The sequence below is a fragment of the Lissotriton vulgaris genome (assembly GCF_964263255.1).
Source record: "Lissotriton vulgaris chromosome 7 unlocalized genomic scaffold, aLisVul1.2 SUPER_7_unloc_1, whole genome shotgun sequence".
NCBI classification, from domain to species: Eukaryota; Metazoa; Chordata; class Amphibia; order Caudata; family Salamandridae; genus Lissotriton; species Lissotriton vulgaris.
In genome coordinates, this window is record NW_028240614.1 from 1915752 (window position 1) to 1932378 (window position 16627).

The window sequence follows — 16627 nt, forward strand, 5'->3', positions numbered from 1 at the left end:
CATGGGAGTTCGGTGGTGTGGCTGAAAGTGATGGAGTTTCCTGTTGTGAAGAGGGGGTCAAGGGTGTGCCTGCTGAGTGAGTGGGTTCAGTCACGATCTGGCGAAGTCCAATGTTGTGGAGGTTGTCCAGGAGGGATGTGGTGTTGGTGTCCTGTTGGTTGTCGAGGTGGAAGTCGAGGTGTAGTTGGTGGATGTGATGGGTTGGGGGGAGTTGATATCTGTGATGGAGTTGGCGAATGGTCCTCAGGGTCCAGGTGGCCAGTAGATGAGGGTTCCCGGAAGGGTGGTGGTAGGGCTGGCCAGTATTTTGATGTGCAGGTGCACCATCAGGTCTGTGGTCTCGTCGGGGAGTGTGCTCAGGCGGAGGGTGGATTTGTGGATGTTGGCAATTCCTCCTCCTGGGCTGGTGGGCGGTCCTTCCTGGAGATCTTGTATCCTTGGGGAATGGCGATGGCGATGGTGATGTCCAGTCCCGAGGTGGTGTTGGTCCAGGTTTCTGTGAAGAAAGCTACATCTGGGGTGGTGCTGTCGAGGAGGTCCCAGATTTCTGGGGCGTGTTTGTGGAGTGATCTGACATTGAGGAGGACGCATACGGTCTTCGGTTCCGGTATTTTCTTGCTGGGGGGTTGTGCTGGGTCCGTGTTCCTGGCGGTGCGGCTGCAGGTGTGCCAGCAGCTGTGACAGCTGAAGGGTCCGTGGGTATCGGCTGGTGATGCAAGCTTGCAGTTGTTGTTGCGGCCTGGGTGAAGTGCGTTGAGTGCTGCTGAGTCATAGCATCGGCTGCACGGAAGTCCAGGGTTCCTGGCGCTGATCGTGGTTGGGTCGCGGACGGGCGCAGACAGGATTACCTTTGGCACGCCTTTGGCATGTCAGTGGTGCTCCCGCTGCACGCAGCCACCATTAAGTAGGGATCGGGTAAGCTGGACAGCTGGGAGGGGAACTGGCTTGGGCAGTTGCGTTGGTTGTGCTGGGGCGAGGGGCCGCAGGGGCAGCAGCGGCAGGAAAAACTGGCAAAAAAGAGTGGAATAAACAGAAATGTGCAAGAAAAGTAGAGGAAGGAGATAGCAAGGAGAGTGAAAGGAAGAGATAAGAATGAGGGTGAAAAACAAGTAAAACAGAGCAGGAGAGGAAAAGCGGAGCGAGAGAAGGAGACAGGGGTCCACTGGGCCACCAGGGATGAGGTGGAGGTGTAACCTGCGGGTGGAGGAGGGCCTGGAACACCGACACTCTAGAGTGCAGGGGCTTGGGGAGGCCTCTCTTAATGGTGGAGCTGCGAGGGTGGGAGAGCAATTTCACTAGGAATGAGTCAGTGGTCTTGCTCGCCTGTCCCCTACTGCGGCTACCATGAAGTAGGGGTCGGGGAGGGCTGGACAGCTGGGAGGGGAACTGGCTTTGGCCTTTGCCCTGAAAGAGACAGTTGAACCAGAATGTATTGTGAGAGAGGTTTAGAATCATCTCGCAGAGATGAAAGCTGAGGAATCCCTCGGGTTCTTGAATTCTGGAATGACTCCGCCCCTTCTAAGCTGGGCCTGGTGCAAACGAGAGGCCAGAGGAATAATATAACTTTTTCCATTTCTGATGTCTGCTCTGTAGATTTGCATCTGGTTGTTGTATCAATGTCTGTTGGTAGGACCAGCTTACTCCCTCTAATGCACACCAATGCCCTGTTAGTGGTATTGAGGCACAAGAGCTCTTTGGTGTTGATGTTTTTTCTGGGGTATCGTTGTGGGATGATGTTGCCAAATGCATTTGACAACCATTCATGAAAGTTGCGGCTAGGTGATGGCCGGAAGCTGAAAGGCTCAGGGTATAAGAGAGCTACAAATTGCTCTTTCCTTCCTCATATTTTACTACAGTAATTGCTCCAATATGCCCTAGTGTGGACCATTTGCCTATATTTTTTCGCATAAATGAAAATTCCCAAAGGCCCTTGTACAGCAGTCTTTAAACCTCCCCAAACCTATGTTATTTTTCCAGTATGCTCATAACATATTAGAAGATCCACCATTAACACTTAACAGCAGCTCTTGGCTTTAATTTAGAGGGTTGCCACAGCTTGGCCGAAGTGGTGGCATGTAGAGGTCTTACGCTTTCTTGAAATATGCCAGCAATATAACTGCGTTCACTGACATTTCTTTGTTTCAGTGTGCTATAGTTCGTATTTTGAACATGCCATCGCCTGGAATGAACATATAGATGATGAAAATGTGATGGTTCTGATGTTCGAAGAAATGAAAGCGGTAAGAAGTGTTAACCCTTGTAAGCATGTATGTCTTTGTCATGTAGTATGTTAAGGGTACAGTCGCCCTGCACACATATACTATGTTCATCATGGTTACTTGTGCACCTTTGGCAAGTAATATGTTGTGGGAACGGCTACCCTCTTAACATTATTTATTTATTTGTTCATTGTTTTATATAGCGCAGACATGACCCGGTCATCAGCCCACATGCCCTCGCCTCCGAGAACTACATTCTACTGGGAGACCTCCACTTCCACCTGGAAAAGAAAAACGACAGCAACACTACCACCCTCCTTGACAACCTGGCCAATCTCGGACTCAAACAACTTGTTGACACCCCCACCCATGTAGCCGGACATACACTCGACCCAATCTTCACTTCCAGCAAATACATTTCCTTCGAGCGCACCACAGCTCTCCATTGGATGGACCACAGTTGCGTTCACTTCAGCTACAAAACCACCTCGACCTACAACCCCCCACAACCTATTCCTCGAAGAATCTGGAACAAAATCAACACTGACCAACTCCTCACATGGCTCAACCAAAACCCACCCGCCCTCTCACCGGACCCAAACCAAGCCGCCACCAAACTCAAACAATGGATCACTCACAGCGCTGATGAATTAGCACCCTTGAAAAACCATCACACCAAACAGGACAGCAAAAATGCCCCCTGGTTCAACGATGACCTTAAGAAATCCAAGAAGCTATGCCGTACTCTCGAGAAAACATGGAGAAAAAACCCAACCACCGACAACATAACCACCTTCAAGGCAGCCACCCGCAAACGCCACCAACTGATTCGATCCACCAAGAAATCAGCATTCAAGAATCGACTCGACAACAACGCCCATAACAGCAAGGAACTATTCAACATAGTCAAAGAATTCACCAACCCCACCGCAGCCTCAAACGACATCACTCCCTCCCAAGACCTCTGCGATTCGTTATCCTCCTTCTTCTACAACAAAATTGCCGACATACACAACAGCTTCGAGTACATCTCCAACGAACAATCCTCTCCACCCCCCTCCGTACTTAAACCGCCCTCTAACAACCTCTTGCACCTGGAACCCAATCACCACTGAAGACACCATCCGCCTAATGAACTCCATCCACTCTGGCTCACCAACCGACCCCTGTCCCCACCACATCTTCAACAAAGCAGACTCCATCATCGCACCCCATCTCCGTGAGGTCATCAACTGCTCCTTCAACTCTGCTACCTTCCCAGAAAGCTGGAAACACGCCGAAGTCAGTGCCCTCCTGAAGAAACCCACAGCAGACCCCTCTGAACTTAAAAACTACCGCCCCATATCCCTCCTCCCATTCCCTGCCAAAGTCATTGAGAAAGCCGTCAATAGCCAGCTCACCGCCTTCCTTGAATCCAACAACTCCCTCGATCCCTCACAGTCCGGCTTTCGAGCCAAACACAGCACCGAGTCCGCCCTCATCGCAGCTACAGGCGACATCCGAACACTATTGGACAACGGAGAAACAGTAGCCCTCATTCTACTCAACCTTTCCGCCGCCTTCAACACAGTCTGTCACAGCACCCTCATTCAACGCCTCAGCAACATCGGCATACAAGGAAAAGCCTTGGACTGGATCATCTCGTTCCTAACTGGGAGAACTCAGAGAGTCCGACTTCCCCCATTCAAATCAGAAGCCACCGAAGTCATCTGCGGTGTACCACAAGGATCATCACTCAGTCCCACCCTCTTCAATGTTTACATGAGTCCACTCGCATCCATCGCGCGTCAACACAACCTTAACATCATCTCCTACGCTGACGACACCCAGCTGATCCTTTCCCTCACCAAAGACCCTAACACCGTCAAAACCAATCTTCACGAAGGCATGAAAGAAGTAGCCGAATGGATGAAAAACAGTTGCCTAAAACTTAACTCAGACAAAACGGAGGTGCTCATCCTAGGATCATCCCCCTCTGCCTGGGACGACTCATGGTGGCCTTCGGCTCTGGGCACTGCACCCATACCCACAGACCACGCACGTAACCTTGGCTTCATCCTAGACTCCTCACTCTCGATGACCAGACAAGTCAACGCCGTCTCAGCCTCCTGCTTCAACGTACTTCGTATGCTCAAAAAAATCTTCCGTTGGATCCCCTCCGAGACAAGAAAAACTGTCACCCACGCACTGGTCACGAGTCGACTGGACTACGGAAACACCCTCTACCCCGGAATCACAGCCAAATTACAGAAAAAACTCCAACGCATCCAAAACACATCAGCGAGACTCATTCTGGACATCCCTCGCCAAGATCACATTACCGGCCACCTGAAAGACCTTCACTGGCTCCCCGTCTACAAGAGAATATGTTCCGTCTCCTCACCCACGCACACAAGGCCCTCTACAAACTAGGACCCGAATGCCTCAACACCCGACTGTCCTTCTACACTTCCTCCCGCCAACTAAGATCCGCCAATCAAGCCCTTGCTGCAGTTCCGCGTATCCAAAGATCCACCATGGGAGGCAGATCCTTCTCCTACTTGGCGGCCAAGACCTGGAACTCACTCCCCACTCACCTCCGCCTTACACAGAACCACATCTCCTTCAGAAAAGAACTTAAAACCTGGCTATTCGATAAATAATGAACCCCCTCCCCAAGCGCCTTGAGACCCTCTGGGTGAGTAGTGCGCTATATAAATTCTTGAACTTGAACTTGAACTTGTTAGGGTATCAGAGCGCTTCACATTTACTTTAGCCTTACTTTTTCGACAGCAGGCTTATAACGACCTTTAAGCAAAAGTAACAAGCATAAATCAATTTGAGAGAGATACCTTTGTGCCTACAAAAACATATATACATGATGCAACGACTTCTAGAGATTAATTTGTATTTCATAGTATATGATTAGGAAAGTATCCTAACAGTGTCTGGCCCAATGTTATTATGGGAGGAATTTTCTCATAAGAAAAGTCTTAGTTTCTTTTTTGAAAGCTGAAGTGGTCAATATTCTTCGGGGAGTGAGTTCCAGATTCTTGGTGCCGCACCAGAAAATGCTCTGTCATGAGTTCTCTTCTTTAGGAAGGTGGCCGGTTTCAGAAAGATATCTCCGTTGGTCTGAGAGACTCTCCTGCCTCCTGATAATGTGGTTTTCTGGGCGAGGTATAGCAGTGTTTTGCAATGTATCGCTTTGTGGGTGATACATGCCATCTTTAGTTGGATTCTTGCTTCATAGGTTAGCCAATTAAGCACTTTCAGATGTGGTCAAACTTTCTGGAGCCTGTTATAAGTCACATGGCCACATTTAGACTAGCTTTTAGCGGGGACGTTGAAATCTTGGGTAGTCCTGATGAAGTTGTGCATCCCTACTCAATCCTCAAGATGACTAATGCCTGTACAGCCATTTTTAGGTCTGATGTAAATATGAAAGGTTTCAATTTTCTAAGATAGCACAGATGGAAGCAGACATTTTTTGCCCATGTGTTAATATGAGTTTGCATGTTCAGGTTCTTATGTAGCATAGCTCCAAGAGAGTATAGTCTAGCGCAGTGATCACCTTGGTCAATTCCTTTATATACGTAGAGCTTTTCTGGGGGGAAATCAGAAGGAATTCTTTTTTATGAGGATTAAGCTTGCAATGATTATTAGTTAGCTAATAAATGGTGCTCTTAAAAGCCTGGTTCATGACGATGATCTCTTCCAATAATGTAATCTTGATATGGCTGCGTGTCATCTGCATAGATGTAGAAGGAGATGTTTGCCTGCTGTTAGTGATTCTACATATAGGTTGAATGGGGTAGGGGATAGTGTTGAGCCTTGTGGTACTTCAATGAGATTTGAGGATGATGCTGATAGTGTTTGGTTCACCATGAATCTTTGTGATCTGTTCTCTAAGAAGGATCTAAAGCACTCTAGGAATGTGCCCGCTAATCCCAACCTTTCCTCCGGTCAGTCTATTATTTTGACATGGTTTACAGTGTTGAATGCAGACAAAAGGTCGAGCAGAATTAGGAGACAGGTTTCATTGCAATCTAGCGCAAGTAGCGCGCCATCCACTGTGTGCAGAACTGCTGTTCCATTACTGTGGTTTGGTCTGAACCCCAATTGGCAGTCATTCAGAAGTTTGAATTCAGAAATGGGTTGACTCAGTTGTTGTTGAACACATTTTTCCAGAGCTTTGGCTAGCATGGGAATGTTTGTTACCGGTCGAAAGTTGTTAGTGTCCTAGGGGTTCTCAGTAGGATTTTTAAAGATTGGAATGATTTGCCCTGTTTTTAGGTAGTCCGGTAATGAGCCTTGCGATAGCGAAGCATTAATAATCTTGGTTCACGAGGGGATGAGCAAATGGTTTGTTGTAGACCAGCAATTTGAGGGGAGATGGTCATTGTAAAGATTGTTCGGTTTTATGGTCAATAGCGTTGTTGCAATTTCCTTGTGGTCATATACCTTGAGTTCTGGCCATAGAGTATTATTTTTGAGCATTGCCTGAGTGGGTTGAGACTGAAGCTTAGCTGGAGTGCTCTTTGGATCGAGGGATTTTTCTGCGGCTTTCATTGAGCTCCACCTCCAGGGACTTCGCTTTGGCTGTAAAAATAGGAAGTGAATTATTCACAGCTGATGTTTAATTTTGTTGCTATTAGAGAGGATTTAGCCATTTTGATCTTTTAGCAGTTTCAAAGAGTTTCTTCAGTATATTTTTTGCATTATCCAGTTTTCTTCTGAAGCAGCCTTCTTCTGATTTTAGAATACTTTTATTATTAGCCTTTCTGGCCTGTTTTAGTAGTTTTATATGGGGTGAGGATGGATGTTGTCTCCATTTCCATTCTGTTAGTCTGAGTGACCATTTTTCTTCATTGAGGGATCTGTTAAACCAAGGTTTTTTATCTTTGTCTGGTATTCTTTTGAGTTTTAAAGGGGCTATGTCATAAATTATTTTCGTCATTGTGGTGTTGTAGTATTCTGTGAGTTTGCTGACTTCTGCCAGGTCATTAGGAGGTTGCAGTACTTTCTCACATCGGGCTTCAAGATTCTCAATATTAAGACCTTTGTGTCACAAACCCATTGTCTGGGTTTGATTGATTGTGAGGGTACTTGATAATCCCTGGGCGTGGTACTACGCTACGCTTGCGTAGTTTGCGCTACTTCACACTCCCCGAATTACACGTAGCACAGTGTAAACACGCGTAGCGTAGCAGTCATTTTTTGCTTGCTCACAGTTACTCAACGTCAAGTTGGTGACCGCGAGCGAGCAAAATGACATCCTGGTGAGACATAAAGTTGCCGATCGCAAGTATGGAAAATAAACCTCCCGGTGAGATTCTCAATGCGGGGAGGTCAGGTTTCCCACTGCGAGTGGTTGCGTATGCTCGTGACCGCTCTCGATGAGAAACTACCAGTCCGCGTTGAGAAAGCTGCTGCTTGAGTAGAAATTTACTCGAGCGGCAGAAAATGACTGATTGAACTTTGCAAGATGCAGTTTGCACTGATTGCACAGTGAAGACAAGCATCCGGCACTCAGTGCGAACAGCATTTTGCACAGTGCACTATGCAGTTAGCGTAGCTACGCATAGCTCGCGTAGTGCGAAGTGAACTTCGCGCAAATACGCGTAGCTCTACTATGCAAACTACTCCCAGGGTTAGTACTTGGGAGGTAATAATGTGATGATCTGACCAGTCACAAGGGATGATCTTGATTGTATCAAAAGCTTCTTTGGAGATGATCCAATCTAATGTAGAGCCTTTTGAGTGGGTTGGTAGCTTGCATTCTTGAATCAAATATTGATCTTCATGGAAGTCTTTAAGCATATTCACTTGAGTATCATTGTGATCTTCCCAGTGAAGATTGCCGTCTCCTAAGAAAATATTGTTGGATTGAGGAGCAGAGTTTGCTGTGATGATTTCTATCAGCTGGTCTATGAACATGGTGTTTTTGCCTGTGGGGTGGTAAAACGCATGTAGTTTGCAAAGTTGGTTATCTATGGATCTTAAGGATAGACCGAGGTATTCACATGACTCCAGGGGGCCGAATGTACTTTTTATGTATACAGGTGATGCCTCCACCCATTTTGTTTAGCCTGTCTAGTCTCACAATGCTGTAGTTCTGTGGGACTAATACATCAAGGCATGGGGAAGATGATTCCAATAGCCATGATTCTGTTAGGATAATTACATTGATTTCCTGGTTTAAAATGAGGTCCGGTACGTCTGCAGCATATTTCTTTGCTGAACGACAGTTAAGTAGTAAGCACGAGATAGGTTTCTGTGGGAATACTCCTATTGAGTCTTGCTTTTTGGGAATGAAATACACTTTTTTCAGATTGTTGATGTCTGGTTTTCTGTAGTTAGCCTTTGAAGTTCATCCACTTATTTCCGTAACTGACGACGTGGTGGAGGTGATGCTGTGATTTATAAGGGGATTCTACAAGCCACAAAGATTGGATGCAGAACTTGGCACCAGTTTAAGAATTTATCGTTGTTAATAATAGAAGCCTTAATACATGAAGGATTGACTATTAACAGTATAGCAAGATTGCTCCAATCGGGAAGGGGGATAGATGGGTGGTTGATGTAGTGCACCTGTAGGTTTGCTGGGTAAATCTATCCCTGGCATGTTGTAGCTACTTTTTGTCTTTACTGTAGATATATGCTCCTATTCGTTAGAGCTGTCTCAAGATTCTTATTATTGAAAATATGTTTACGCCACTTGTTGCCCTAGGCAATGACTGCTTACTCCGAGCTATCGTATTTTTCCAAAATAATGTATGGCCTGGTGTTGGGGCTAGTACTGGGGATGTTGCTTAGTATGTTGCAGGCTGTTGTTCCTAGCTTCGGTGATTCAGGGCTGTTCGGGCCTATTGTTTCTAGCTTCGGGGATTTTGGATTCCTGTTTCGACTCCTGGAACTCATGAGCGATGAAAGATTTTATCTTAGCAGATTGACTCATGGGTGGGCTAACATCTTGTGAGTTGTTGTTTTTTCTGGCGTTTTGAGTGAATCCTAGGTAGGGTAATGGTTTGTGAGATATTTTATTGCTGGTTTTTTGATTGAGGGCTGTTAAGAACTCATTCTTTTAAAACAGTGAAGTATTCGTTAAATTGTTCTAGATCTTTGTTTGTTGCTTGCGTAAGTATCGGCTATTTTTATAGCATGTTATGTCCAGTGTAGCTCTTAGATTCAGAGAGGGTGTTGTCAGCATCTTTGTGCCATATGTTTCTCCATTCCTGTATGTTTAGCAATTTTTTTAGGGTATTGTGCCAACTTGCCATTTTATTAGTGAAAAATATTAGGTCGTTAATAATGGCACCGTTTTTATGTTAAAGGAGGAATCAGAAATGAAAGTTTCTGTTTTTAAATCTAAGTATGTTATGTTTAAATGTTTTGAATGCATTTTTAGAGAGATTAGGGGGGTATAATGTAGTATAGGAGGTACTTCCTGCATGTGAGAAGTTGGCCTGGCATATGCTGTCCACTATTCTAGTGGGCACCTTGCACCAGTCCAAACGACCCTTATTGATGATAGGTTAAAGACAACCTTTAGTGAAAGCTATCTAGTGGTAGCTGTGGAGAGCAGACTTCAGGCTAAGTCTTGGAGGAATGTAAAGCAGCTTGTTTTACCAGTCTATAAACTTGTGAATGACCTAAAAAATCACCTTTTGGACGACACCCAATTTGGATTCAGGAAGGGCCATGGGACTGAAACTGCCCTTATTAAGGCAACTGACGAGATCAGGCTGATCCTAGACCAAGGCGGTGCGGCAATCCTGATACTATTGGATTTGTTCGCCGCCTTTGACACAGTCGATCACGCCACCCTAATCGACCATGTTTCCTCTATAGGCATTAATCACACCGACAAAGCCCTTTTAGCCTCTTTTCTCACCAATCGCACCCAATCTGTAAAACTAGGTGATTTCTACTCCCCGGTATTTGCTCTCCCCTGTGGTGTGCCCCAGGGATCCTCCCTAAGTCCGACCTTATTTAACATCTATGTGTCGGACTTGGCCAGGGTCATTAAAGCACACGGGGTGAGGCTAACTTCATATGCCGACGACACCCAACTGGTGCTGGCAGTACATAACGTTGGAAGAACAGTTGCGGCTAGATTCCAGGAGGGAATGCTAGCTATAAGCTCCTGGATGGCAAGCAACTGCTTAAAACCTAATTCCGATAAAATTTAAGTAATGATCTTTGGTGGACTTGCCCCTGAGTGGTCTCCTACCTGGTGGCCAAATGATCCGGGATCTCCACCAAAACCTGTCACCAAGGTCAGAAATCTGAGTTTACTATTTGATGACTAGCTCTTGTTCACTCACCACGCAAATGCAGTCATCTCTTCCTCATTCTATAAATTAAAAATGATAAGGAAGCTTCTTCCATTCCTCCCCCCAGTACTTGCAAGACTCTGATGTCCACACTGATCTTGTCAAAAGTAGACTATTGCAACAGACTCCTCCTAAATGCCCAGGAAAAAGTCCTCAACAAGCTGCAGTTGGTTCAGAACTCAGCGGCCAGAATTTTGTCCGGCACCCCCAGGTTCAAATCAATCTCACCGGTTATAAGTCAACTCCATTGGCTGCCTATTAGAAGCCGAACTAAGTTTAAGGCACTGTGCATTGCTTAGAAAGCAACAACACAGGACCAGATTTTTTAGAAAAAGCACTATGCCCATACACCCCGAACTGACCTCTGCGCTCCTCCATAGCGCACCTACTTACTGTCCCCCGTACTAAGAAAACCTCATGGGGAGATTGACGCTTCACAGTTGCCACAGCCAGACTTTGGAACACCCTTACCCTCCATATTAAAACCAGTCCCACCCTCATGGCATTCTGGAAGCTTGTAAAAACTTGGCTCTTCAATCATTAGTCTCTACAATCAGCTGCTTTCCTCCTGATTTACTCCACAGCGCCGAGACACCCCAGGGTATTTGCGGGCTATATAAATTGCACAAATAAACTAAATAAATAAATAAATAAAGGAGAACCACACCAGGTATATATATAAAATATATGTATTTATTCTAAACACATCCCAAAAGTCTCGTTATGAGGCTAGATGCAAAAGTACATTCAGTAAACTTAATAACACACAGTAAATTGGCACAATATACATTGAGCCCTAAGGGCGTACCAAACCTTATATTAAGAAAGTGTGATAAGAATCATGGCTTGACTAGACACAAGGTCAAGAGCCTGTAGAATAACAGGTTCACAAGGAACCACCCAAGGTAGTGACACAGGGGACCCACGGGGGACGGGTGCAGTGTAAGAACACAGCCGCGAGACGCCGTTAGCTTCTACAGGGAAAGTTGCAGTTGGAAATTTTAAGATAAAGGACACTTAGGAGAGGAATTTGAGCAAACCCCTTTAGACTTAAGGGGTTCTAGGGCCAAAACCCACGGGAGCAATGGAGTACTCAAGTTACCTCACCCAGGTAAACCAGGTGCAAAGGTGTGTTTTGATGTTGGGATTCATCGTCGTTTTCAATGGCGATTTGCTGCAAAGTGCTGCTGCCATCCAAGTGGAAAGTGTCTGGTGTAATTCAAGCCTGGATTGAAGATGGGAAGAAGCTGAAGGCAGAGGGGACAGAGTCTGTATCACTTGCCAGTGACCAGGGGCACGATCGTCGAATGCCCACCGATGTCAGGTAATATCAGGTAAAAGAGGTGAAGCTTGACTCTTCAGCCACAAGGACCAGGAGGCGTGGACGACAACCAGGATCTGGAATTGAGCTGTCCCACAAAGGATGTCGAGTGCTGCAGTGTCGGTGACCGGATTGGACCCAACAAGCCTTGGCAACAGCAACCCATGCAGGAATCAAAGAAATGCTTCAGTGTGGACCAGCAAGGTCCGAGGGACTCACCACACAGTGGGGAGTCAGGGCACGTCAGGAGCAGCTAGGGAAGCTCAAGGAAAATCAGAGTTGCCTTTGTAGGGACCCACCAGTCAACAGACCAGGGATCGCGAAGGAGCCTCAAGCGGAAATGCAAGAAGCGGGCTCACAGAACACTCATGGAGTGTAGGCCCACAATCTTCAGTGCAGATGGTGCTCGGGAATTGGACTACAAGTAACCCAAAGCACAATTTCAAGGAATGTTGAGAAGTTAATGCACTAGCAAATGTGCATGGTGTCCTGGGGTTTCGATTTCAAGTCACTTGTGAGGGCTGCGGGTCTCAGCTTTGCTGGGAACCCGTGTTGGCCTCTGAGAAGTCTGGAAATCCACTTCCTGTGTTGCAAATACTTCAGAGTCCGGCAGGAGCTTTGGAAATGCAGATGCTTCATTGGTGCCTGCCAAGCAGGGGAGTCACTCCTTGACTCCAAGGGAGAATATTCTGTCCTCTAGTCTTTAGTAGAGCGTCGAAGTTCCAGGATTCAGATTCAGAGTTTCGTCCAGGTGTAATCTAAAGTCCTGTTGCCAGGGGTTCCTTACTTATACCTAAGAAAGGGGTTGGATACATCCTCTGGGGACCCACCTATGGGAGGGCCTGGAAAGAGGGGTGGCTACACCCATTTCCTTTGTCCAGTCTCATGCAAAAGCAGGGGCTGAGTGCCCCTGCAACCGGTTTGAACTGGGCTATGCACAGGGACACCAAATGTGCCCACAGTGCAGACTTCAAAGCACTTTCAGAGTGCACCCACCCAGCCCCAATCCACTAAGGCCTGTCTGGGAGGTGGTTACACCTCCCTTTGTCAGGAACCCTATTGTCTAGGCCTCCCCTGCAAGAGTTTCGGTCAGCAGCAGGAGGTCAGACTCATGTCTGTGGCTGCAGCATCCATTTAGTGATGCCAGGGTACTTTTAAACTATTACCGGGTAGACTGGTGTGTACATGTCTCTCCCTCTAGAAAGGTGGAATTCTACCCCGCCGACAGGACTGGCGGGGGGATTGGTATTCAAAGGGTTTGACTCCAAACACAACATGTTTCCATGCAGCCATTCCAAAGTTAGCATTTACAGCTGGGTTATAATGCACTTAAGAGCATATGGTCTGGCTGCATCACAGGACAGCTGACACCCGCAGCAAATGGGTTAATATGTCAGAAAAAAGAGAAACAAGGAAACCCTGCTCACAATGGAGCCTTGGGTGATTAAGTTAATAAACAAGAAACAATGGCTCCTGTGACATGATGCCTAATTATTTCTAATACAAAGGTCAACACAATGGCAATAGTAAGGGTTAGGTTAGGGTAATGTATGAGAGAGAGTACCCAAAAACACAAGGGAGGTCAATCTATGTCAACAGTTTTGTTTATATAGTATACACAAAGACATAAATAAATGAAAGGCAGCTGCTTCTTGGTTTGTTCCTAGATGGCAGCAGGCCCAGGCTTCATGCATACACTTACTCCTAAGGTTGCACAAAGTTACAGGCTACTGCTTCCAATAGCAGGGATATCCTCAAATGACACACATTACAGGCTCGGCTTTAGGTGGCAGAGCTGTCCCTCAGGCACCAGCGCTGTCCAGGCCCAGGCTTTTGGACATGAACTGTGGGGAAGTGCCCCAAGCAAGGTCCGGAATCTTGTCTGAAATAAATAGATGACATCACAGGGAGCGCCTTCTCCCGACATCTTTCGATTGTCGACAGCATCCATCCTTTTCTTTTCTCGCCCCCCCCATCTCTGGGACAAGCTGCCATTTCATCTTATTTCTATTGCGGACAACCAGCGTTTCCGCCAAGAATTGAAAACGTGGCTGTTTGACCAGACATAACGCAAATTGGATATGTCCTCCAGTCTCTGGAATCTCCGCAAGCACCATGAGACCTACCGGTGAAATGCGAGCTATGTAAGATTCTCTGACTTCACTTGACTATCTCATCCAGTGTCATCACAGATAAACGGCGTAACACATTACGGGGCAGATTTACAAGCCGCTTGTGCCGCTTTTACGCCGCCGTTGCGTCACTTTTGTGACGCAGCGGCGGTGCAAAAGATGCACCATGGTGCGGGGTATTTACAACATGACACATCTCCCAGATGCGTCACGTTGTAATGCACCGGCCAGAAGAGGCGTACCATTGGAGGGGGAGGAGTTCCTGCGCAGGAACGCCTCCCAAAAGTGGCTGAGTCAAATATACAAGATTTCACTTTTGGGCCAATGCTGCATCAAAGCCCTGCGCCTGCTTGAAGCAGGCGTACGGATTGAGGCAGCATTGTACACATAGGCCCCCCCTGATGATTGCTGGAGCTGCGTCGTGCTTGCGACGCAACTCCGGCGTGACGCATCTGTGCCATTTTTGCCCCATGGTGCGCCGCATTGTAAATGCGGCGCATCATGGCTGGCGGAACCCTGACACACAATAACTGGCGCATCCTTGCCGATATGCAGGGATGCGCCAGTAATTGTAAATCTGCGCCTACATTTCTGTGATTCACCATAAATATTGTGAACATTGTTTCAGGGCTTCATTGCGAGGTAGGAGCCGGACTGCTGCACAGCTGGTGCAGACAAGTAGAGCCGCCGCCACACTCGCCCTGGCCGAACTCTTTAGTGGAAGGCCGTGCACCCTCTCGACAAACATGTTCCAGTTCCCATTTACAGAGTACATCAAGCCCACATACGCTATAGCTTCTGACGTCATATGAATCCTGTCGAGAGGATATTTATCATAAAATAGGACAGAGTTTGTTAAACAGTGATCCAGAAAAATACAATGTGTCAAGAAGTCAGAACTACTATACAAAAAAACTCTATTGGAACTATTCAAACCTAAGATTCACAGCCATGCTGGCCTAGCATACCAGCACTGCTCCCTGAAGCTAGATACTTAGACGGGCGCCTCTTGTTAGAAATAAATGAATGCCCCCTAGCAGCTGACAGGTGTCTCACCGTGTGTGGTGGGGGACATTTATAGGATGTTTCTATCTTTGACCCAAGTAGTTTACATGGCGGTCACACCCAGTAGAGATGCCAGCAGAGGGCCTCCCTTACATTGTGTGGCCTCTCAATGGCAAAGCGTCCATTGCGGCTCTGCTGTTTCCTCACAGGAAGCAATGCGTTCCTTCTCAAACTAAACGAGATCGGGGAACAGAGCGGAGGGTGGAGGGAATGTCTGCCTTTTTTGGTGGATGTCATATCGGGTACCCTCCGCTAAATAAGGCACGAATTACAAAAAAGATGTCACTCTCACCTACCTGACAGCAGCCAGACACAATCTTCCTGTGATCAAGAAAGTATATATCAAGACCTCAGCGACTCTCTATCCTCATTCTTCCACAACAAAATCGCCAACATACATAACAGCTTTAAAAACCAGTCCGAAGACCAGTCCACTCCACCCACCTCCGAACCAAAACCGCACTCTAACAACCATTGCGCCTGGAACCCAATCACCACTGAAGACACCATCCGCCTAATGAACTCCATCCATTCAGTATCGCCAACCGACCCATGTCCCCACCACATTTTCAACAAAGCAGACTCCATCATCGCACCCCATCTCCGCGATGTCATCAACTGTTCCTTCAACTCCGCTACCTTCCCGGAAAGCTGGAAACATGCCGAACTCAGCGCCCTTCTGAAGAAACCCACAGCAGACCCCTCTGAACTTAAGAACTACTGCCCCATCTCGCTCCTCCCATTCCCTGCCAAAGTCATTGAAAAAGCTGTCAACAGTCAGCTCGCCGCCTTCCTTGAATCCAAAAAATCCCTCGACCCCTCACAGTCCGGCTTCCGAGCCAAACACAGCACCGAAACCACCCTCATCGCAGCTACAGACGACATTCGAACGCTACTGGACAACGGAGAAACAGCCGCCCTCATCCCACTTGACCTTTCTGCAGACTTCGACACAGTCTGTCATAGCACCCTCATACAACGCCTCAGCAACGTCAGAATACAAGGAAAAGCATTGGACTGGATCATCTCGTTCCTCACCGGAAGAACCCAGAGAGTCCACCTCCCCCCATTCAGATCAAAGGCCACCGAAGTCATCTGCGGCGTACCACAAGGATCATCACTCAGTCCCACCCTCTTCAACGTATACATGAGTCCCCTCGAATCCATCGCGTGCCAACACAACCTCAACATCATCTCCTACACAGAAGACACCCAGCTGATCCTCTCCCTCACCAAAGACCCAAACACCGCCAAAACCAACTTACACGAAGGAATGAAAGAAGTAGCCGAGTGGATGAAGAACAGCCGTTTAAAACTAAACTCGGACCAAACGGAAGTCCTCATCTTATGGTCATCCCCCTCTGACTGGGACGACTCATGGTGGCCACCTGCCCTGGGAACCGCACCCATACCTACGGATCATGCACGTAACCTGGGCTTCATCCTGGACTCCTCCCTCTCGATGACCAGACAAGTCAACGCAGTCTCATCATCATGCTTCAACATCCTACGCATGCTCAAAAAAATCTTCAGTTGCATCCCCACCGAAACAAGAAAGACAGTCACCCACGC

The 16627-nt window shown here is 47.2% G+C and overlaps 1 protein-coding gene across 1 annotated transcript in view; it reads left to right on the forward strand.

Moving 5' to 3' along the window:
- The window catches only part of LOC147672976 (sulfotransferase 6B1-like), a 334704-nt gene that overhangs the window by 182167 nt on the left and 135910 nt on the right, over positions 1 to 16627 (forward strand). The window contains exon 5 of the mRNA XM_086947844.1: positions 2146 to 2240. Coding sequence (XP_086803970.1) covers positions 2146 to 2240 — 95 coding nt within the window. The remainder of the gene's footprint in view (positions 1 to 2145; positions 2241 to 16627) is intronic.